Source organism: Anarhichas minor, unplaced genomic scaffold (genome assembly GCF_050575085.1).
Source record: "Anarhichas minor isolate MPS153535 unplaced genomic scaffold, ASM5057508v1 ptg000168l, whole genome shotgun sequence".
Lineage (NCBI taxonomy): Eukaryota > Metazoa > Chordata > Actinopteri > Perciformes > Anarhichadidae > Anarhichas > Anarhichas minor.
In genome coordinates, this window is record NW_027466614.1 from 129,537 (window position 1) to 154,541 (window position 25,005).

The following is a 25,005-nucleotide window of genomic DNA, read 5'->3' on the forward strand; positions in this document are numbered from 1 at the left end:
GAAAATAACAATAGACACTTTATTATGTTCTGTTTGTGGAATGCAGTAACAATGAACTAATGGTGTGTGTGCTGGGTTTGAATTCACCAGTTTGAGTGTATATTTGAATTAGACCATGTTAGAACAGACCGCAGCCTACAGGACATGTACATCACTATACGTGTTAAGCATTGATAAATCCCAATCCTGCAGGTTGAAATGAGCATAGTTGTGTTGTACATTTCTTCAGAGTGGATGGTTGCAGCTTCACTTCTTCCTCTAATCGCCTTCGTCACCTTCATCCAGCAGGAACTCACCGATCTCCTCTCTCATCTGAGACCTGCAGGACACAACACAAAGGAGGGACGATGGCATTTCATTTCTTATTGAAATATATCGTTATAATGTCCATGTGGTTGTTCCAGTACAACAGTTTGTTTGGCACATAGAGACCAGGAAGTGATTCTAGGCTGACATGACCAGGAAGGTCTGAGAGATGCATTCAAAAGCGCTTCATTACTGACCAGCAGTAAAGCTGGGCAGACGTCCCACTGGAGAAATGTTCTTCAACTCAAACTCTTAAGGAACCAGCACATCGTCTGCAACGTAAAGCCAATGCTTACGGACTAAACAACTGCTATGCTGCTGCGCACCGTTCTGGCTATTGACAAATGTCAAAAAAAGATATGTTTGCAAGCTTAGAGGCAGGTAGAGGTCTGGAGCGTCACCAGTACGGTTGCGGTTCAAGAATGCTCTCTTGTTGATACCGCTCGTGATAGGTGGTGGAAGAGGAAACTTCGAAGAGGCACATGTGCTGCTGCCACAGCTCGACCATTCTGGCCTCTGTATTGTCCCGTCCACATGACGCGTCATGTCGCCACGGCACTTCAGACGCTGTGTTGCCCCTTTGCGGAGGAGCAGCGAGATGAAAAGGCACCGAATGGACTCTTGGCTCTGCTCAACGGTGCAAGAACCTGAAACGGCCGAATAAAATCGCTGACATGTCAGAAATTCATGTCGGAGAGCAGTTGATCGGGCCGTGATCCACGGCAAACTAGGCCTCACAAAGCTGAAATGCGGTCAGACTCTAAAGTGAGTCGTTTAATGTAACGCAGATGGGATTCTTATTATTAATGAGCCAAAGATTCTGCTTACCTCCTCTGCCTCCTCTGAGCCTCAGACAGGATGTAGTGCGGGAGACGTTCCACCGACGACTAGAAGAACAGATAAAGAAAAGACATCAGAGCAGTGAAACTAATCAAATGCCGCTTCTTTGAAAAACATGCGACAAAGTACTACAAGAGAGAAACATTTCAAATTTCTTCCAAAAAAACTAAATTTTCTATTTAGATGAAGTGATTAAAAACAAATACAAAGTTTAGATTATTGTAGAAAAGGATGAATTGAGTTTGTTCCTGCACATGTTTTCACTCACCATGTCTCTGATGGTCAGCTGACAGCCGTAACACACCAGGCTCCTCAGATCGGTGCTCTCTGGTCCCCTGTAATACACGGCTGTCAGACTCATGTACAGACAAGTTTGACTTCAAGTAGACCAGAGCGGTATAACCACTGCATCTTTGGAAAACCCGACACTGTCCGAGACATGATCCAAGGGCGGCTTTGTGTTTACTGCTAATTGTTAGCATGCTAACATGCTAAACTAAGATGGTGAACACTGTGAAAATGCTACCCACTAAACCTCAGCATGCTAGTGTGCTGATGTTAGCAGACCAGTGGTCCAGAGCCCAGTGGTCCAGAGCCCAGTGGTCCAGAGCCCAGTGGTCCTGATCAACAACCAATGAAACTCCTGGTCATACAATATGCAGAGGTGAGCTCTCTAACTATTGTCCATACAGGACTGATGAATAAAGACAGACACACTCAACATGAGGCCAAGATCCAGAGTCCTGTTTAGAAAGTTTGGAATTTGCTCGTTGACATCCCTTTGCATGTTTAAGGGACATTAGTCTTGATTAAAGAAAGAGACATTGCTGTTTTTTTTGAGAGCTTTGAGCACCACAGAGCGAGTGCCATCCAGTCACACTACATTGGAGTGAAGACAGACATCTCTACGGCCGATACCTCAAACACTCTGCATCTCACACCAAAACTATGAGCATGAGAAACAGCTCTACGGGTAAGAGGAACACTGTGTATTTTGGACTTTTAAGTGTCGGTGTGATCCCCGATTACATTAGATCTATAAATCCCTGAACACTTACTTGGCAGACGAACAGCAGCCTACACCACCTACTGCTTTCCCACAATCCTCTCCTCCACCAGAGGAGCAGCACTGTCCAGTGGCAGCAGTGGATTCTGGCTCCAGTGGAGCTTTAATGAAAACACAGGAAACAGATTTGAATGACTAAGAAGTACGGAAACTCAATTGTGGACTTTTACGGTACGGCAGGTGTATCATGTGACCTGAGCTGGAGGAGGTTTCTGCCTGGTGCTACAAAAGCAACCTCTTAGCTGTGCCACTATAAACCATAGACTGTATATAAGAAGTGGAAGTAGTCATCGGGACGTCATCCATTGGTTTGTGGACTGAAGTTTTGAAGCCTTGAGTTTGGCGATTTTCCCAACCAAAGAAGCCATATTTGGAATGCAAAGGAGTGAAGTAGAGATGCTATATACGTCTCTGGTAGCAGCAGAGACCTGTCAATCACAGTAGCCCCGCCCTAAAGCATCCCCTGCTTTATGGTCTGTGTGACTCTAAATGGACCATAATGTACTAAATGAACATCATGCTGTATTGAAGAAGACTTGAAACTAGAGATTGAGACCATAAACTCATGTTTACAATGTTTACTGAGGTAATAAATCAAGAGAGAAGTAGAGTCATTTTCTCATAGACTTCTATACAACCAGAGGAGTCGCCCCCTGGTGGACACTAGAGAGAATGCAAGTCTTAAGACACTTTCGCATCAGCTTCACTCTGCAGAACCGGAGGATGCCGCCTGCTATAAACACAGCGCTGAAATACAACACAAGTGTTACTTTTCTGACAGGCCCAAGCTTTAATGCTCGTATTTCTGAACTCTCCGCACTCTGCAAGAAATGTCGAAGCCATGAGTGGGAGTGGAATGTGTTCATTGACTGACTGTATACTGTACCTGGGTTTTGTCTTAGGACCGCAGCACTGGTAGCTCCTGGTGCTTTAGTCTGAGAGAGCTGCTCTGAGATCAGCGTGGCCTGGAAGGCTGAAGCATTCTCTAAAAAAAAACAAAATTGTAAAAAAGGCTGAGAGGAAAGACAACGTCATTAAGGTCTTCTTTAATGTAAAGAATGCGTAGAACTGCTGTATAGATCAAGAGGGCAATTACATTGTTGAGCCCGGATGTCGAAGGACTGCATGGGTGCTAGTGACGTTTCTTTTTGACTGAACTTTTTGTTACTTGTGTCCAGGTTTTGGGGTAACAAACGCCGGATGGACAACATGATGGGGGGTCCGGGGGCATCTGGTAAATGGTACAATTTGTTGCTTTCTGGCCATGAATTTCTATCCCTAGCAAAGGCACCAATTCATCCATGAAAAGTATAAAATTAAAAAAATTTGAACTTCAAAAAGTATGCCATTTCTCTCCTTACTGAACAAGATACAACTACTACAACACAAATATCTCAACTTATAATCTTCATCAACTTTAAAAAGAGGATAACTAGAATCTACATCAGCAAAAGAAAAAAGTTGAAATTCTTGTCTCTTTCATATGAACATGTGTGACGGCACACGGACAGTCTTTACTAACACGCCACTAGTGAACGTGTCAAAGACAGACACGGTGCTGCTGCTGGACCTGAGGCAACATTTTACCAACTGGCAACTCTGATCAACTTTTTACATTTTAAAAATAAGGAAAATTCTAACACTAAAGTTTGTTTGTGGAATTAGATTTTCTCCTCTTTTCTTTTAAGGGTGTGCTGTTCAGACATCAGAGAGCTTCTGAATCCTGTTAAACACATCAACTAGCATGTTTATACTACCATCATTATATGTATTAAATCATTATATGTATTAAATAAATACATAGAGCCAGACTCTGTACAGCCTGAGACATCTGGTAACGCTACCCGTTACCTGAAAGACACCATCAACCATTCTTGCCGTGCCAATTGATGTGTTTAGAAAATTCATAAACTGTCTGTACAGCAAGCACTAAACTAAAAAAGTAGAAATCAAATTTCAAGAAACAAACAAATTGCAGGACTTGGAGATAAAAAGAAAGAGATTAGAATTAGAGAGAGAAGTGGTCATTTCAATGACTGTTAGCATGTCTAACTCAATGCATTAATCATGGTTCATCGTGGATTCAGATTTAGCTGAATGGAAACAGAGAATAAGTATAAGTATAGACAATGTTGCTACCGACATAAAGCTACGGTCTGTATGTCAAACTGTCAATAAATAGATCTCCAAAAATAGAAATAAACACTGGACATTGGTTTATTTTTGATCCTAGAATGCGTCCAAAACAAGTTCACCCCGTTTGTCCCTCAGTGGCTTATAGGTGTAGGTATTTTTGTTCAAAGTCACTCCATGCAAAGCTCACCAACAGCCGTGTCCAGGGCACACATGCAGAGCAGACATCTGTCACAGTGGTCAGCTGTGGAGGAGCTCTTACACGTCTGCAGCTTCTCACTGGTCCTACAGCCAACACAGCAGAGTGTTAAGGATCTCATGGGGGCTTCAACAGCTGCTTTGGGTGTATGTGGAAAATGCTGGGTAGATTGTATCTTGTTAATCTTTGTAAAAGCAGGCCGTATTATGTACCGTTTACTAAATGTCCAGCATCCATTATCCACAATGATGTATCAAAGGCCTCACATTGAGTGCTTTCTGCACAATCTATGCTCGTGTACACGGCGGTTGAGGTTTGGTGCTGACCTGTAGATGGTGCTGACAGTAGAGGGGAAGTCTGCCTGCAGTCTGGTGACAAAGCTCTCTGTCAGACGCTGGATGCTCGACTTGTCTGCTGTCTGTGGGAAGCACACAAACACACTGAATGCAACAGTTGGACAGGCCAAACTCCAACATGTTTAACATAATATAATTTTAAACAACTGTTCAGTGCAGAGTTTCAAAATATCAAGCTGGAGAAAATGTCAAGCTTTGTGGCAGCCGTCAATCTCAGAACAGAGGGGTATATTTCTAGGGGTCTGCTGTAGTCAGCATACAGCCTAAGGTTCATCCCATGTGCCGGTCCACATGCTCGACCGTGATTGGCCAATACTACTCAGACCGCAAAGGGAAACCAGAACGCTTCAGATAACAAGATCTTGTCTCATTACCGACATACAGTCAGCTCCATAGATATTTGGACATTGACACAATTGTCATCATTTTGGCTCTGTACACAACCACAATGGATTTGAAATGAAACAATCAAGATGTGCTTTGAGTGCAGACGTTCAGCTTCACTTTGAGGGTATTTACATGATCCAAATCAGGTGAACGGTGTAGCAATTACAAGACATTTTATACGTGGTCCCTCTCTTTTGAAGGGACCAAAAGTAATTGGACAATTGGCTGATCAGCTGTTCCATGGCCAGGTGTGTGTTATTCCCTCATTATTTCGTTAACAAGGAGCAGTTCATTTCAAGTGTGGGATTTGCATTTGGAATCTGTCAACTCTCAATATGAAGTCCAAAGAGCTGTCGCTATCAGTGAAGAACCATCATTAGCCTGAAGAATGAAAACAAACCCATCAGAGAGACAGCAAAAACATTAGGTGTGGCCAAATCAACTGTTTGGTACATTCTTAAAAAGAAAGAAAGCACTGGTGAGCTCAGCAACACCAAAAGACCCGGAAGACCAGGAAGACCAGGGAAACATCTGTGGTTGATGACCGAATAATTCTTTACCAGGTGAAGAAAAACCCCTTCACAACAGTTGGCCAGATCAAGAACACTCTCCAGGAAGTAGACGGATCTGTGTCAAAGTCAACAATCAAGAGAAGACTTCACCAGAGTACATACAGAGGGTTCACCACAAGATGTAAACCACTGGTGAGCCTCAAAAACAGGAAGACCAGATTAGAGTTTGCCAAAAAACATCTAAAAAAGCCTGTACAGTTCTGGAACAACATCCTATGGACAGATGAGACAGAGATCAACTTGTACCAGAATGATGGAAAGAGAAGAGTATGGAGAAGGGAAGGAACTGCTCATGATCCAAAGCATACCACCTCGTCAGTGAAGCATGGTGGTGGTAGTGTTATGGCGTGGGCATGTGTGGCTGCCAATGGAACTGGTTCCCTCGTATTTATTGATGTGACTGCAGACAACAGCAGCAGGATGAATTCTGAAGTGTTTGGGGCAATATTATCTGCTCATATTCAGCCAAATACTTCAAAACTCATTGGACGGCGCTTCACAGTGCAGATGGACAATGACCCGAAGCATACTGCAAAAGCAACCAAAGAGTTTATCAAGGCAAAGGAGGTTCTGCAATGGCCAAGTCAATCACCTGACCTGAGTCCAATTGAGCATGCATTTCACTTGCTGAAGACAAAGCTGAAGGGGAACTGGCCAAGGAACAGGCAGGAACTGAAGACAGCTGCAGCAGAGGCCTGGCAGAGCATCACCAGGGATGAAACCCAGCGTCTGGTGATGTCTATGGGTTCCACACTTCAGGCTGTCATTGACTGCAAAGGATTTGCAACCAAATATTAAAAGTGACAATTTGATTTATGATTATGTTACTCTGTCCAATTACTTTTGGTCCCTTCAAAAGGGGGGACCATGTACATCATTTGATGTAATCGCTACAGTGTTCACCTGATTTGGATCATGTAAATACCCTCTAATAAAAGCTGAACGTCTGCACCCAAAGCACATCTTTGTGTCATTTCAACTCCATTGTGGTTGTGTACAGAGCCAAAATGATGACAATTGTGTCAATGTCCAAATATTTATGGACCCGACTATAATTCTGTATTCATGAGCAGAATCTGTTAACAGAGATACAGCAAGGTCATCTCACTAAGCAGTGTTGGAGAGTTAGCCAGTTTACTTTGGGATTAACTCGGGCTTTTAGGCTTTACATTAATCTGATGGCACCCTGGTCACTTTTACGCAGTCACAACTGCAATCTCACTAAATCAGCCCTGAAACATTTCTGTAACACTGTTAACATGTTACAAGACTGCACTGAATGATGTCAGGCTAACACACAGACATAATGAAGGCAATGTAACATGACGTCGTGGGCCTACTAGGTCAAAGATTTCTACATTTGGGGGGGAAATATTTGAGCGTCAGACACTTTTAATTACCTGCATCCTGGTACATTTTTATGCATCGAGCAAACTATGGCACTGAAGTTATGTAGCTGAGGGTCACGAGGTGCGCCGATACTTATTAAAGTGTAGCTTCACCCCAGGTCTGAGCTTAGTCCACCCACTGCATCATTTTGAAAAAGTAGGCATGGGCTGAGAGATGAAACCAAGCGCACTTCTGACAGCATCAACAAATATGACAGCTACAGTAGCTTGGAAAATAGTGATATGGGCCACTGATAGTTTTACTGTTTATCAGACCACAAATGAGACTTCAGGAAGAATTCAAACCCCAGCGTCTCTGCACTCTGGTCACCAGCTGTTCTGCTCATTTCCTGTAACCAACGTTAGCATGGTGGAACTGGCTAGCTAACGTTAGCTAGCTAACCAGCCAGCCGCTAAATGAGTCAAATGAAACAACTCAATGCTTCATCTACACACAGAAGGCACATCGCCATCTCCAGATCACATGAACACTGAGTCAGCACATTACAGCTTCACTCATCACAGCTTACCTTTCACAATAAAAGCCCAACACATATCCACTGAATCACTGCTTACACAAGGGAACTTTAGTTTACTCGGAGCATTTGACCAAGAGGCAACTCAACCAATTATATTACAGTGCGGCTCCAACGTCTCAGCAACGAGTGAACCGTCATCTGCAAGTGTGAAGGGTTAGACGTGTGAACGTGTATCTGATCTAATACAAGTTTGTCCAGAACGAACACAACATGGTTCAATAATTCACTCCTGTGGTTTTCTGGCTCCTTTCCACAACTTCCACCGCCTTTCATTGACGTTGTCAACGTTTTTTTTAATCAATGACAAAAAGAAGAAGAATTCTAAGTTCCATCCTCTGTCATCTATTATTCCATTGCTGTTCCTCATGTTTTATGGATTTTGCTGTTGAAAGATCGTAGAAAAGTATGAAAGCATAAAAGTATAACTATTATAACCTGTAACTCTGTTGATTCAAAGTACAACCATTAAACCTATAACCTGTTTTATTTCATAATAGAAGTGATTTAACATATAAAAGCAGCAGAACAGCTGTGAGAGTTGGGCCTTTTCCCCAACTAGTGGATTATACTTCACAGCACATCAGTGAAAGCTGATTAAGAGGAAAAGGTATTACAGTAGGAGTGTTAGAATTAGTTCTTGTGAACAGAGACTGTTTCATTGAATTGAAATTGTTTAATGTGATTGTTGTGTGAAAAACTTAAATAAAAACACAGCCTTACATTTTGTAAGTGTCTGAAGCAAAACAAAGTACTCTGGTCCTTTAAAAAAAGTTTAACCCTCTTCCCCTGTCCGTTAACGGGGCGATAAGATGTGACGACTGAAACATGCAGAGGAGCTTAAGGTGAGTTCTCTGGGTGAAAACTTGGCAGTGTTAGTCATGAATGGTGAGAATGTTCACAATAGGCAATAGTAAAGTATAGACGACGTACATAACTATTACATACAGGGTGTTAGGGTTACATGCTACTGAGAGCGCATAGGGCATTAGCCGTACAAGACTTTCAAAAAGACAATAATTCCGAAATCCTAACGATTCAGCTACGGGATGAGATAAAAGGCCGAAGGTATTGTTCCAACACCTCCAAGAGGAACGCATATCCTCACAGGTGGGACAGCGGACGGAGTGACCGCCGTGTGAGGTGCGTAAGACTTCCCCATCTAGAAACGGGGCAGGAGCCGCTCACCCTACAATGCCTCGTATGGCTTCAGACACTAGTGTCATTGTGACACCCTGTTACTGTCACGTCTGCTGCTTGATCTTACCTTCGTGTCCAGGCTCGGTATGAAAACAGAGGGCACGCCGAACATGCGGTTGTAGTAAGCTATTTCTTTAGCCGAGTAGTCCCTCATTGGCCTCACTAATATGATGTCCCCATACCTGGAGTCTGAGAAACCCTGTCAACACAAACACACATCATTACAATATAATAGTATTTCTTTGAGTCAGAGTTCACATCTAATATCATGTGAAACGAGAGAAGACAGATTTGAAGGCTCTCCGTCCATCGTCGCATACACACCGTGTCCTGAGCCAGCTGTGCTCCTCTGCCCAGTGATATACTGGTGAGCAGTTTGACAGCCAGTCTGGTGCAGTTGTCTCCCAGCATCACCTTACTGTAGCCTTCAGTGCGAGCCGTGTGCACCAGCAGATGCTGCCTTTGAGGAGAACAAAATGACAGATTGGACTTTCTCAACATGAGTTTGTGTTTGAATCATCTCTTGGCCTCCTGTTTGTATCCAACAATGGTTTCATATGAATTATTAATGGAGGTGTACTATTCCCGATGGCCCTTGAAACTAAATACAGAAGCAACATGAAGACAGAAGAGGATTCAGCGACTGTAGAACCTTAATGTTGTGCTGGGCGGTATGACCAAAAGTTTGTATCACGGTATTTTTTAAGATTCTGGCGGTTTCACGGTAAATCACGGTATTTCTTTTTCCTTGACTGTTTCTAAGTAGCTCTGACCGTAGCGCCCCTAGCGGCGAATAATATATTCTGCTGCCTGTTGAAGAGTGACAGCAGTTGTTTCGGCTATGCACCGGTATGACGGTGTGTTAAAAATGTATATCATACGGGAAATTAAAAGCACTACCTTAATGTGTTGAGCAGGTCTTCTCTGGCCGTCAGTGTCTTAGCAGAGCCAATCAGCTGCTGCAGTAAGTGTGTGCTGGACTCCTGGACATCAGCTGGAGCGGTCTCCTCCCGTTTCAGCGTTACGCCGACGCCGTCACTCTGAATGAAGTGACCCACGGCTACTTTGTAGGCGCCGGCTGCTCGCTCCGAAGGCGACGGGGCCGCCACCACAACTGAACTGGGAAGGTCCAGAACCTGAGAGGAGGTTGGAGGACACGTTCAATAACACGTTTGATCCCTTGTAGGCTTTTTGTCAGTGTAGTTACAGGTTAAACCTCACCAGACTGCCGTGAGACTTTTAAGTAAAAACAACTGTTAAGTGACGTGAATGAATGTTTGAAAGGGGCGTTCCATTGACTGGATGTCATGTTAACGTAACACGGCTGAAAACTAACCACATGATCACACGACTATTCATGTACACTGGGTATGCGGGTGCCGGTGTAAACAGGAAGTAGATTGGTTGTATTACAGAACTCTTCAATAATAAAAGGCCGTGTCTGATACTTAAGATCGTCCTCTATAATCTTCCTCTATGTACTCGAATAGACAAATTTCGTGAATAAAAAAAAAAGTTGGATTTTTCAAACTTAGTTCCAAGGCTGCAGGTGTGGCTCTGTCTGTCTGTCACACTCACATCAAATGTACTTTACACTTACAAATCTAATTTTTAATAGATTATGGGTCAAGAAATTTGGTCAACACTCGTCTAAGACCCAATTAAGTAGCGACCGCGGGTGTCTACGTCATCATTTTCTGCCCGTCCACACTACATTTCAACCCTGGAGTCGGTAGCGTGTCCAAACCTCTCCATTTTGTAATGTTTAGAACTCTGGGTTGATTGGACGCTAGGCGTAAACGTAGTGGAAACGTATTAGTGTGGATGTAGCCTCAATAGACCGCACTGACCTGCTCCAGAGGCACCACGAGGAAGGGGAAACCAGTAGCTTTGAACACAGCCTGCAGCTCAGCCGCCATCCTCCGTCTGTCCTCCACAGACTGACCTACAGCACCGCCCTCTGCAGGGAGCCAACACACAATCAATGGCTGAAGATACAGGAACATGATTTACACTCAATATAGGAGGGACAGTCGCCATTTTCACTTACCATCTATGAAGACAATTCCAGGTAAGAATCTCAACTTCTTGTGAGCATTCTGACTCAAACCCTAGGGAGGAAGGAAAGTGTTTCAGTTGCATTAAGAACATCGAGGTTGTCTTTGAATCCACAGGGTCATACATAATCTCTATAGAGAAGGAATATATATTCTGAAGTACATTTCATTCATTGAATGTTAGGGGAACGGGGCCAGGATGTGGGTACTGATCGGTTCATTAGTGAAAATCCTCCATTGATTGGAATGAGTCAGCATTTTTCCACTTCCTGTTCCGTTGTCTCAAAGTCTACGTGTTTTTGATCTTGAACGATTAGTTCTCTGATATAAAATAGGTCAGTAAACGCCCCTCTGGTGAGTTTAGAAGCTTTTACGCGTCTTCAAGAAGAGTGTAAATGAGACGACTAGACGTCCACTAGAACACTAGTCCTCCTTTAGCTTGGAGACGTGAAGTCATGTGACCGCGGTGGAGTTCCTTTATCCTAACTTTAGCTTTTTACTTTACACTTCAAACATTATAAAAGGGGAGTGTTCATTTATTAAGGTTAGCTTGATGAACAACATGGGTAAGTATCATTAACGTTTGTTTGACACAGAGATTATGACATCATCATCTGCAATAATCCAAAGGACAAATTCTTGAAAAAGCAGCCATGTTCAGTCGTATGGAGAATTGAGGATGCGATAAATGAAGATGCATTGAGAAGTGCTGACAGGTGAAGATCTAAAGCTCTAGATGAGAGCAGCACTCGTTGGTGGAGACAGATGACTGAAGGATGAACAAGTTTACCTCTTGGACTTGACTGAGCATTGAGCAGGAAGAAGGACCTCCAGATACAGCCAGCAGCACCTACAACCAGACCAGTCAGGTATATAATGTGTGTATGTATATATATACTGTATAAAAATAAGAATGTTGTTGTGTCAGTAAAGAACAGGAGCTGTTCTTCAGACAACAGAGCACACAGCTCACCTTCTCTCCAGGGTAAAGGACTCGGTGTTTGCCCAGCACGGCTCTGAACTTATGGATGAAGTATTCCTTGAAACAGCCCCTAACACAGAGAAATGACAACAATGTGAGCTAAGCCACACCCCCAGCTCTAACAAGACCTTCTGTGTCGTAGAGAACACTTAGGACATCAGACACACAGCAGGTTTAACCACGACGTCATATCTGGATAGTCAATTCTTAAATAGTGGCTCGTATCAGGGACCGGTGGATCAGCGCTCAACACTGAATGTTAAAAGTGGTTGCCAGGCTACCAGTGATCAGCTTTTGGTTGCTGAAACTGAAAATAGGATTACCTCATATTTAAGTGATTAAGACACGATACAGTTGTTAACAATGAAACGTATCATTAAAGAGTGAAAGCTCTGTTACAGTAACCAAACAGAATGTGATCTAACACGTTATCAGCTCTGAAGTCTTGGATCGTGGTTCTCTCAACATCAGCTGGTCCATCATCTGTACTGTCAGAGACCACCTCAGTCTGTTTGGATTCTGCTGACACAGCGGAATCCCCTCCCACATACAGCTGAACAGAGTTTATGAAATGCTTCATAATGTGATAAGATTATTGTTCCAAAGCATTATGAATTTGTACGAGTGCTTTTAAACAGAACTATACAGTGCTAGAAGCAGATAACAACACATTATAAGTATGTTTATAATGCATCATAAACATGGGATCTTTTCTACCCACAGATTTAGCAAGACTATGTCCATATTCACCAGCATTATCAACATGTTCTATTATTGCCATGTGAATCCTTTGAGTGCTGCTTTTTAATCACAGAACGCATCTATAGGTTGAAGCTCAGTGCTTTAGGCAGCTTGCACCACGGAGAACATCCTCTAGCAGTAGACGGCAGTGACGGCATCTTACCTGCAGAACGCATCTCCTGCTCTGATGACCACGGCTGCAGTCCCCTCTTTGCATTTCACACATTTCTTGGAAACACTAATAAATGAAAGAATACACATCTTTAAAAAAACAACAACTCACGATTCATATTTTATGACACATTTATGTGCCATTATTCACTGCAAACCTCTAGTCTAAATACACTGTGGAAGTTCATTGTGTCGTAGAAAGCCCCACTACAACAGTAATGGAGAGGGTGTGATGAGCTGGGCCCCTATCCACCAAGCAATCATTGAAATGAAAATGCAATCATTTATTGCCTATTCATTATATATAGCGCAATATACCGTCCTGGCTTCAAAAGGATACCGTGATATGAATGTGAGGCCCTACTGCCCAGCCCTCGATGGGATCATTTGAAATGTGTCTGATCACAAGACTCACATGCCATGTGTGAGAGTATGCTGAAAGAGTAGCTGGTCCTTGTAATTGTTTCTCTCCAACTGGCCATGAAGTGACCCTTTCCTACCAACAGAGCTCAACCACCTGGTTTGTATCCCCTGCTTTATGGTCTATTTGACTCTAAATGGACCATAATGTACTAAATGAACATCATGCTGTATTGAAGAAGACTTGAAACTAGAGATTGAGACCATAAACTCATGTTTACAATGTTTACTGAGGTAATAAATCAAGAGAGAAGTAGAGTCATTTTCTCATAGACTTCTATACAACCAGAGGAGTCGCCCCCTGGTGGACACTCGAGAGAATGCAGCTTTAAGGCACTTCAGCATCAGCCTCACTCCTTAGCACCGGAGGTTACTGACTGGGCTCAACACTGACCTCAATGAGTGGCTGCCAAGCCGGTAACCAGGCATCAGCTTTTCTTTGACGAAACTGAAAAAAGTGTTGCCATTTTTAGGCACCTCATATTTTGAGTAATTGAGTTCTGATTCACACAAGCTCCGCACTCTCATGGAGGATATGGGTAATACTATTCTCCAATCACGCGCACATATTTGCCCACTAAAGTTTTGCATCAGCGCAGCCGGCCAATCAGGACGTGCCTGCCCGAATACGCGTGAACCCAGAGTACAGAAGGCAGCACACCCTCTGCTAATCTGCTCACCGTCAATGGCAACATGTCAACCCGTACTGTCGATCCCTGGTTTAGCAACCGATAACTCTTTCAGCGTGCGTATGGCATGTGGAGTATTGTGTGAAGAAACACAACTGTATTTTGGATCATGCACTGTAATAATACAGGACCTGCCATAGTTGATGTTGTATGTGAGTGGTGCACTGATTACCCCAAATGAATAGCATTTTATCATATGACCAAAGCCAATTGATATGCAGTGAACATAGAGCTTTTGGGCCCCTGAGAGTCTTGGTTCCTGGGTGGGGTTTCTTCCTCACCCGCCACTTTGGCAGGTCACTTGAACGTTTTTATGGCCATTACAATCAGTCAGCTACTTCAGAAATCTATTTAGAACGCTTTAGAAGTGTAAACACTGAGTCAGTGGCACCAGGAAGTAGAAATGCATCATGTAACCTTGCTTTTTCAAAATAATATTCCTTAATATAAGAAAACCTATCTGCCTGTCTGTCTGGTTGACTATGGCTACAGGACCGTTCGTAAATAGTGAATTATTTCATTTAATATTGATTGTATATTTGAGATGTTTGCTCTGCTGATAACATTTGCTCTCGTACCTTTTGTTTTCAGGGGAACTCAGCATACTTCAGCAATGTCAAATGTTACTCGGTCACAAATTCGTTGGTAAAGAGAAGCCAGGTTGGCAGCACGTGCTCCCCCATAACTCTCGAGTTGAATTGATTTTATTTTGTCCTGCCCAAAATCACAAATTTGCCTCAGAGGGCTTTAAATGTGAAGATGACATGAGATGATGCATCAACTGGGACCGACTTAAACATGGCCGTCAATGTTCAAAGAGGAAACATGCCAGCACTACTTTCAATGAAGCAGACAACGTACACACTGATGCAATAACCCACCTGGGCACCTCCGCGCGCTGCAGCGGCTCGTGGTAATCTTCATCCACCTGGCACATTGGAGCGACGGCTAACGAGCTGTAGCAGGTCGGACGTTAGTTCCACTGAATCCAGAGACAGGGTTCGTGACCAGGAGAGAAACCTGCGTCTAACGTCGAGCTCGTAGAAGAGTCGGGTCTGTTCACCAGCTCCTTTATGCAGCGTTCACATAGACAACATACATGTGGGACGCTATGTCGTGAAATGTTCACTCCGCTAACTTTATTTATGTTACTACAGTGCGCCACTGTCGCGTGTGTAAATCGTGGCTCTTTTTGATGACGTAGCGGATCTTCTTCTTGATGTTTTGGGCGCGTTGCCGCCGCCAGCTGGTGTGGAGCGGTCATCGAGAAACAAGACCTGGAGCAACACAAGTCATTGAGCCACTGTGATGGAAACAGAAATAAAGATTCTGCAAGTCATTAGAATGAGAAACTCTCAAAATAATGACTTCTCATTTTTCAGCCACTTTTTGATCTCAGTCAAACCGACAGCTTCAAGCTTTTACTGTATGTACGTACGTAGGCAAATGTTGAAAAGTTTAGAGATTCACAGAAAGTGCAGTTTTATTGAAAAGACTGTTGAAAGACAAAACTTTACTAAAAAGGTCTACAACAAATATATCACACACACAAGTATTTACAGAATGAGAATTCACAATGAGTATGAATGCGTTTGTATGCGAGCCGAGGATGCGCTTTAGATTTTATTGATGCTGGCAGCAGGCAGGGTGGATTTGTCCAAGTCGTCAAAGTAGGCGTGAGTCATGGCCTCGCGTGCGGAGATCCTCTTGGGAGGATTGTAGATCAACATTTTCTACAGCAGAGAAACAAGACGGGGGAAAGGAGACGGTGTCACTCAGGAGATGTGTGTAGCAGCGCTGCAATCAGATCACAAAACTCAGGCTTCGTATAACGGGTCCGTCTCATGGATCGGATCAGCAAAAGAGGAAAACTATCTTCAAGAGATCCCGGAGCACATTCTTTTGTAGCTGATATTTGCCAATCGTTGATGATCCATACCATTTAGGTTGTGTTTGATTATAGCAGCTGGTCTACAAGGCTCCAGACTTTGTAGTTTGTTAAAGTCATCTACAGGAGTTATCTGCATAAAAACACTATTCAAATGATTAGGAAATGAAAGATTAGATTTTTATTGATTCAATAAAAATCTTGTCATCAATAGTTTTAATGATATATTATAAGCTGCTTAGTGTTAGGAAGTTAAACGGCTCTTAATTCATCTATAATATCTATTTATGTTGCTGTGAAAACATCTTCAAACTGGATTTATTCAGGTTTTAGTACATTTTATAAGATTACATTTCATCACGACAACGTTATAATGCAACTACGCCCAACAATTGACTGAGCAGAGCCTGAACGCATCATAATGTAACTGAAGTGAACCTCCGTGTGTTAGCCGTTAGCGTTTCTAGCTCTCCTGTTGATTTCAACAGTGATTTGTTGTTTACAACGTAACATTATCAGGAACGACTAGAAAGCAATAATGCTGATCTCCTGATCACATTTTTTTACTGAATATGGAGGACAGCAAGGAGGACCGCCTGAGGGACTCGAAGATGGTAGTACAGGAACGGTTTAATTAAAAAGACAACCATGGTTGTTGACATGACCAACACTGGTTGGAAAATGAACTAAACCGAGGTTCCTCTCCTATAGTTACTGTATTTGGCCCAGCAGCCATCAAATTGACGGAGAGCATGAGATGCTACACTGAATGTGAGCGGAAGTCGTGGACACAGGCATGGGCAAACTACGGCCCGTTGGGCTTTTTAATCCGGCCCGTTGAATATTGGTACATAATTGTCCAAATTATAGTAAAGGCCGCATTCATTTTGCCTTTTTCCTGCAATACCCGGCGTTTCAGTTGATCCCACTAGATGGCGCACTCCAGACACAATTGACCTTTGCTGGAGTCTGGTCTATTCTGTCTAGTGGTTCTTAGCAGTCACGACGTGTCCTTCCCTGGTTCGTCACGCCTCTATCACGTGACCCTTTCCCGGAAGATCACAAACAACAACATTGATTACCGATTGACTACCAGGTTAATTCAACATGGACAACTGATTACAGGCGTTGTTGACCTTGTTGTCTTTACTAGCAGCTGTGCAGTTAAATTCTGCCTTTCTTTGGAGGAAGCAGCTGTTATTGGAGCGATTAGTGAGCTGCGTGTCCAGCGGTTATCAAACCTACGGAGCAGACGGCTGAAGTCACGTTTAGTGGCTCCGAGGACAGACGGACACAAAACGGAGAACTTTCCTTTTCTTATTAATGCTTATTTTGTTCTGCACATCTTTTGTGAAGTCCACACACTCACAAACTGTAAAGGAACAAAACATTGATTGCTCTCCAGCAGGACAGAGACTTCAGACACCAGCAGAGCTACGAGTGAACAGAAACAATGAAACACATTTATGGACCCATAATCAAGTAAACGTTTATGTGCAAGTGTTCATTTTAAAGTAAATTTGATGTGTGTGAGAGAGACCCACAGCGTTGTAACTAAGTCTGAAAAATAATTCTAAAACTTTCCACGAAATGTGTGTTTGAGTTTATAAGTATCAAACACACACTTTCATTATTAAAGACTACTTTATTATTCTGTCGTACTTTGTTTCGCTAAGCAACCAATCTACTTCCTGTTTACACGGCACCCACCATCATGCCCAGTGTACATGATATTCACCTTTGACACGGCATTGAGCCCTTCTGTAACAATGAGCGGACCAAAGAAGAGAGAAGTCGACAGTGAGTGCCGAGTGGTTAATGAGGAGTGGACAGCTAAATATGTTTTCACCGAAGTGTGATCAAAGGCTGTATGTCTTATTTGCCAAGAAACCGTTGAGGTTTTCAAAGAATACAATATCAGCAGTCACTTTTCCTCCAAGCACGCTAATAACTATGCTAGCAAACAGTCAACGCAAGAACGGGCAGCTACTGCTCAGAGGTTGGCAGCCAATTTAAAGACTCAGTGGACAATTTAAAGACTCACTGCGATTCTCCTGCCATCTAGTGGACCTTTTGTTGTTTACTGGTGAATAAGTTCTTGTTATTACATTTGAACAAATATTGTGGTAAATTCCATAAAAATGCTTCCCCTTTTAAAGATGAATTTGAAACAGCCATCAGGGCCAACCACCAATGAAGTTTTGATCTTAATAGACCAAAAATAAATAAATATCCAATCAAATTGTTCCCTTAAAATCAACCCGTGGATTTGGAGAATGAGGACCAAATTGAACCTTACAAGGCATTGAGGAACTGCATCCTTTACTCTGGTTCTTGTCATGTAGAGGGACAATGTATGTGTAATCACGCTAGATGTTTGATAGGATGCACACAACCAGTATAAGCCTGGAGTTTGAGATGTGGCAAATCATTTCAATTGCTCTCCTAATATTAATCATAAAGAACTGAGTTCTTCACTTGTTCAGCCCTTTCCTTACCGCCAGTAGGTCCAGGCCATTCTTATCCAGGTTTTTCACCATTGATGACAGGTTGCCAGACTTCCATTTCGGGAAGGTGTTTTTGTAGTCAGGTAGGCTCTCTACCTCCGGCCACACTTCATTGTTTGGGGTCCCCAGAGTCCTAGAAAGAACAGAACCAGACAGAAGGATTCTAAGAGGACCAGGACGAGTGTGTAGAGCAGGGGTCACTAATAGGCGGACCGCGGTCCGGACCCAGACGCTTTCCTATCCGGACCCGGCCGTATAACTGATGGACAATTGAGAATTATACATTTTGGCGGAGCGCTTCTATTTGAACCTGCACAGCTTTTCTAGCCTTTACGGCACTCTGTCAGCAGTCCAGGAAATACACCGACTAATTACATGCATTGTAAATCATCGCACGTGACGCTACTCAGCCATTTGAATATCTGTATTCTGAAACGCATTGTGAGCCGAGTGAGATTTGCACGGACACGGGAGAGATGGGGAGATAGAGAGCAGAGGGAGAAGTCAGTCAGAGAAGCAGTTTCACATGGCGTGCTCTAAAAAGAGAGAAGTGGACCACGAACACAGAGCTTTAACAGAGAATGGACGGACTCCTATTTGTTCATTCTTCCTGCTGGCGCCACTAAACCACTCTGTCTCATATGTTCAGATATCGAGGCCATTATTGAAAGCACCGATGTGAAACACCACTACCAGACCAAACATACCCACTCCAGTCTGAACTGAGGGCAAGATGTTGAGATGTGTAGAGGTTGTTTATTATAAAGTTGACTGAGACAGTTAGGCTGTGAAATGGACGTTTAGTTAGGCCATGTTTTCTCAGTAAATACCAGATGGAACAACTGATGAAGGTTTACCTGAAGATCCTAAAGAGCTGGTCTATCTCCGAGTCTCCATGGAACAGAGGCTTCTTAGTGGCAAGCTCAGCAAAGATGGTCCCAGTGCTCCAAACATCGACGGGGGTTGAGTATCGGGGTGAACCCAGGAGGACCTCTGGAGCTCGGTACCAAAGAGTCACCACCTGGAAACACACAAGGGGTTCATTCAGCATTCTAGAGGCCTGCCGCTTGTTGATGCTAATCAAATATGTACATGAACATCATTCGCCAAGTGTTGGTGATGCTCTACCTCCGACAACTGTGAGAGGGCAGTTTTAGTCCAGAAATCCCAGTGGTGTGTGTGTGTATGAGAGAATTCTCACCTCATGGGTGTAGACCCTGACAGGAACACCAAAGGCCCGAGCAAGGCCAAAGTCGGCCAATTTGATAACTCCTTTGTTGTCGATCAGTAGGTTCTGGGGTTTCAAGTCCCGGTGGAGGACTCGACGACAGTGACAGAAGTAAATGCCCTCCAGGATCTGGTAAAGGTAGCTCTGAAAGGTGGGGTGGGGGGGGGCAGAATGAACATGACATGGACACATGTTTAGAGTTGAGAAACTGAATGGGCAGAACAAGACAAATGGCACCGCCCTTTCCCTAGAGGTGACTCACAAAGATGGTGTTGCAAAAGGTCATCGGTTTTTGTTATGTTGTTTCTGAAAAGTGGTAAGCCCCAATACGAGCTAAAAAAAGTAGGATTTCTGGACAGAAATGTAGCACAAGAAATAAAATCCCCTGTGGCCAGACACTTCAATTCAGCTCCCATGATGCATGTTCCCTCACATTTAACAAGTTAAAGAAATGGTACATCCCTTAAAAAAATAAACTAAGAAAAACAAGAAAATCTGAAAGAACATGGCATTCCACCAATTTGTTAGAATCTCAGTTAGTCTGGCGAGACAGTCTTAAGACTTATAAGAAGGCCCTCTGTAACGACTCGTGTCCGTTCTGGTCTTGTTAGACTCGTTATCGAGCTGTATTCACTGTGTCTAGCAAGCCACACGTCGCTGTTTACTACAGCTGTATGAACACAAAATAAACTGATTTGGCTGTGATTTAACAGCAATAAACCGACAAAAAGGGACTTCGAAATAACTCCGTAATGATGCCGATTTACTTGTCTTGGAGCGCGGATGGGTCGGTGCTAGGCTATGCTAACATTGTAGCAGCTCCACCAACACTCAGAATAACGTCATGTAGACGTAAATACGGCAGCGTCTCATTGTTTGTACCATATGGTTTACACGCACACATTTATACACATAGTTTGGTCCGGTCTCTATTGATATGAGGTATCGTAGAGCTCTGGGTGAACACAGACGGCTACGGTATTTATTTCCTGATTCAACAACGTAAACATGTTGGAGTCCTTGAGGAGGAGGAAGGGAGTTCAACAGCAGGGTTAGTCACTACAGAATCCTACTTTTGTTCTGAAGTGAGGAACGTAACGTCCCTCCAGTAGCTCTTCTGGTGCTGGTGTTTACTCGTTATCCAGCTTGACAAGTTAGCGTCAGCTCGTTAATAACAGTAGTAAAGCAGGGGTGGTATAGTTTGCAAGACTAAAGACACGTTTTTATTCACTCGCCTTTTTTGGCCCATTAATATCCGATTCATCAAAAAAAAAATAATCGCCAGATTAATCGATTATTAAAATAATCGTTAGTTGCAGCCCTAGTTAGAGTTCCACAAGATTCTGTGCTTGGACCGATCTTATTCACCGTCTATATCAGGGGTCACTAATAGGCGGACCGCGGTCCAGACCCAGGACCTAAAACCGATTTTATTTTGACAGAGCGCTTCTATTTTAACCGCCTTTATCAGCCTTTATGGCACTTGTTCAGCGGTGCAGGAAACACACCGACCAATGCGTTGTAAATCACATCACGTGATGCAGCTCATCCAATCAAATATGGGTATTCTGACAAGTTTCCTGACTCGAGTGAGATGTACACACACCGGGGGAGAGACGAGGAAAGAGAAGGAAGAGCAGGAGAATAATACGTGAGTCAGAGAAGTTATTTCACATGACGTTCTCCAAAAAGAGAAAAGTGGTCAAAGAGACCAGAGTCTTAAGTTCATTCTTGCCACGGGCAGTTTAATACCAGTGTGTCTCATATGTTCAGAAATCATGATGATTAATAAAAGCAGTAATGTGAAGCGCCACTACGAGACAAAGCACAACTCTTTTGCGCAAACGTACCCACTCACATCTGAAATGAAGACACTTAAAATAAACCTAAGAGCCCAATATGATCAGAATACCAACACATGGATTCACTGACCAACAATGATGTTACCAGAGAGAATAGAGCTGAAACAAGAGGTTTAATAACCACAGATAAAGTCCTGAACACTGATTTATCTTGTTAGAAGATGAGAAAAATATAATATTGTGGCTTTTTGATTGACATCACTTCACACCTGAATGAACTGAATTTAAAGCTGCAGGACAATTCAGGGAAAATAATTTTTCTAAAATGAATTACTTTATTTTAAGATGCACATTTTTCAAAAGCTTTCTGTTATGTCAGTTATTCTTTAATGCAGACCTTATTGTACTTGAAATGAGAAGAACATTTATTTATGTATTATTTATAATCCATCCAGTTAAATTTGAAAACTGAGAATAATAATTGATGTGTTCTTTCGATAGATAGATAGATAGACAGACAGACATTTTCTCAATCTGGACCTTTTAGAATTTGAATTGAATACCCCTGTTCTATATGCTTCCTTTAGGCAATGTTATCAGAAAACACTCCATAAACATAGTTATGTAGAGGATACCCAATCATAGCTAGAGGGATCCCTCTCTTGGGGAGATGTGAGGGTCGAGGGACAGAGGATGTCGTATGTGTACAGATTGTAAAGCCCTCAGGCAAATTTGTGATTTTGGGCTGTACAAAATGAATTGAATTGACGGGGTAATTATTACAGAAAGAATCACAAACCGAGAGCTCAAAAGCTTTAAACGAGCCAAGAGCTTCTGTTGGGTTTCTTAACCCAAGTAGGGCAAAGTGCACTGCCTGTCAAGCTATGTAGAGACATTACCAGCCGAGATGGCGAAGGCAACCTAAACAAAGTGACTTTCAAAATGGGCCGATACAGATCATTTAAGATGTTTGAACGCATCATAATGTAACTGAAATGAATGTCCGTGTGTTAGCTGTTAGCACCGGTGCTGTTACTAGCTGTCCTGTTAATGTCAACACTGATTTGTTGTTTACAACGCTTCATCATCATCATCATCATCATCAGGATCTACTAGAAAGCATTAATGCTGATAGAATATTATCTACCGACCATCTACGTTATTTATTACAAGCAACCACGAACACATTCCGCTGAACGTCACCAGTTAACGCGATCACTTGTTGAACTGAAACACCTGTTGCTCTGTTGAGACTCTGCTGATGAAATATTGATTCTGAAGACGTAACGCATTTTGGTGAAATATTTTCAGAATATAAGAGAAAGTTCCTAAACGAGCTGCCCCGTTGATCCCATTTGAGGTCCAGAAGGCGGTCAACGAGCAGCACGTACACTCACTAGCTGTTCGGGGTAAACATTCCCATGGTAACAGCGATCTCCTCCAATCAGAGACGTGACTGTTACATTTTAGGATTGTGGCTAGTGTAGTACTGCTCCATGACAAAGTGCAACTAATACTTTTTTTTTTCTTTCTTAATAACAATAAAAGTTTATTTCATACAGACTCGTGGCTTCTACAGGTGCATACACCATCGCTTCACGAGCTCATAGCTTGTGATGAGTCCAGCTTGGACCGAGGGTGGTTATGATATTATGGCTGATAGGCAAAGTCCTTGATTCACAACATGAATGGGATTTTAATTGACAGAACCTCACTGTTAAGCTCCATTATGACCAACTGCAGTAAACCAACTGTCACACAGACGTTAGATCCGTAAGAAGACCTGCTGAGGGAGCTTATACATCACAAACAGTTACCTTGACCAGCATAGGGTCCATGTACTGGCCAGAGGGGATGGAGTCTAGGTACTTCTTCAGGTCCATGGACAGGAACTCAAAGATGAGGTAGAGACGAGACTCCTGCATCAGCACATCCAGGAGTCTGGGATACACAAACACAACAATTGGCTACGTCCACTCTTTGTGTGCGTCTCTCTCACTCACACACACACACACGCACGCACGGAGAGCGTACCGTACAACATTGGGATGCTTCAGCTCTTGCAGCAGAGAGACCTCTCTGACAGCAGTGCTGGGAACTCCCTCCTCCTCACTCTCCAGGCGGATCTTCTTCATAGCCACAATCTGACCCGTAGCCTTGTGTCGGCCCTTATACACCACCCCGTAGGTCCCTACAGAGCAACGGAGGAATTGTAATGGTATGAAGCACAGCCGTGATGACACCGAATAAACTTTAGTCATGACCTTGTTGATTAAAGTACCTATAATGGCAATAGAAGGGTGCTGAGAACTATTTGACAATGTAACTTTACCCTATTAAGTCTGGGGTGGCCAAACCACGGCATATTTTTAATGAATTACACTGCATGTATATTGCACATCCTAGTTTAAACACTAGATGTCCACTACATTTGGTCATGTTATCTCTGTCTTCAACTCTTGGCACAGAAAACAATACTTTACCATTTCCCCCCCCATTTCTGCACTTTGTGTGTTACACCATAATAGTAGACTTACATCGTAATGTGTGGGCCCTTAGGCCCTGAAAAGAAACAAATCCCTGCCTGTTTTAACTTAAGTACAGATTTACACATAATATTTGAAGTGGGCACTTAGGCCATGCAGCTAGACTTGACTGTAAACTAGTCACTATTGTTTGACCTGTGACCTTTATATTGTTCTGCATAAAGCCCAAAAACTCTGGCCCCCCGTATTATTAAGACCTGCACTCTAAATGTGGAGCAATGCGTTTGTGTCAGAGAGGAAAACAATAAGACCAACCTTCTCCGATCTTCTCTATCTTCAGGTAGTCTTCCATTATTGCCTGAAAAAAACAAAATCACTGACATGTCAAGAGTTGCGTTTCATCCGCTATCGCGAGTAATGCATTTCATTAACTTACTGACATTTCAGCTGATGTTCGTGACATTAAGATAAAGTTAACTTTACTTACAGTGTTAAATATTGCCTAAAAACTAACAAGGCGCTGAAAGGCTAACAGCTTGAACTAGGCACACCGTATGACGAACTGTTAACTCACTTACAGCAAGGCACCCTTTTAACGTAGAGATACTACGTTGGTCGTTCTAACTGTAACGTTAAGGCCAAAGTAACGTTACAATAACGGTGGCTCGTGTCTCTTCAGCATCAGCTGTTAACGTAGCTGTTCACGAGTGTTTTCCGTCTCACTTAACGTTAGTAACCCTCGAGAGATGGGAAAAATATAATAAACGTGTCACACAGCCGATACAGTTGCCGTTTTCTTCACGCTAAGCTAAGTTAAGGTCACAACGTTAGCTTAGCTGAACCGTCGAGGCTAACGTACCTTCTATCGGTTATAGAAGTGTTTCTGTCCAGATCGAAGGGTCAGCTTGTCAAATAACCCGACAACTCGTTTACTTCATATTCTATCCTGTAGAGAATGGACTGGTATTTACCTGACAGCGCCTCGTTTGGTAACGTACGTACTCTCCGTGCACAGACTGCCGCTGGAATGCTGACAGACTTTTGAATCGAC

The 25,005-nt window shown here is 43.0% G+C and overlaps 2 protein-coding genes across 7 annotated transcripts; both read right to left on the bottom strand.

The window, feature by feature from the left end:
* On the bottom strand, positions 1-15,240 carry ctu2 (cytosolic thiouridylase subunit 2 homolog (S. pombe)). Of its 6 annotated transcripts, XR_012952310.1 has the most exons (18): positions 14,925-15,240; positions 12,927-13,001; positions 12,014-12,092; positions 11,831-11,890; positions 11,034-11,094; positions 10,834-10,943; positions 9,884-10,119; positions 9,308-9,443; positions 9,051-9,182; positions 4,871-4,962; positions 4,536-4,630; positions 3,099-3,197; positions 2,205-2,313; positions 1,415-1,481; positions 1,135-1,193; positions 708-953; positions 504-578; positions 1-319 (listed from the first exon to the last, which is right to left on the bottom strand). XR_012952310.1 is itself a non-coding variant. In XM_076085535.1 (16 exons), the coding sequence occupies exons 1-16, from the start codon at positions 14,978-14,980 to the stop codon at positions 259-261; spliced, it is 1,527 nt and encodes a 508-aa protein (XP_075941650.1). In that variant the 5' UTR covers positions 14,981-15,240; the 3' UTR covers positions 1-258. The 6 variants fall into 6 exon arrangements, 2 of the variants coding, with proteins under 2 accessions (XP_075941650.1, XP_075941651.1); XR_012952311.1 differs by lacking the exon at positions 504-578; XR_012952308.1 differs by having other exon boundaries at positions 1-578.
* A 267-nt stretch (positions 15,241-15,507) lies between these two features.
* cdk1 (cyclin dependent kinase 1) lies at positions 15,508-25,005 on the bottom strand. The gene is made up of 8 exons (XM_076085534.1): positions 24,926-25,005; positions 24,270-24,312; positions 23,503-23,659; positions 23,286-23,409; positions 19,640-19,810; positions 19,296-19,459; positions 18,430-18,571; positions 15,508-15,776 (listed from the first exon to the last, which is right to left on the bottom strand). The coding sequence occupies exons 2-8, from the start codon at positions 24,304-24,306 to the stop codon at positions 15,660-15,662; spliced, it is 912 nt and encodes a 303-aa protein (XP_075941649.1). The 5' UTR covers positions 24,307-24,312; positions 24,926-25,005; the 3' UTR covers positions 15,508-15,659.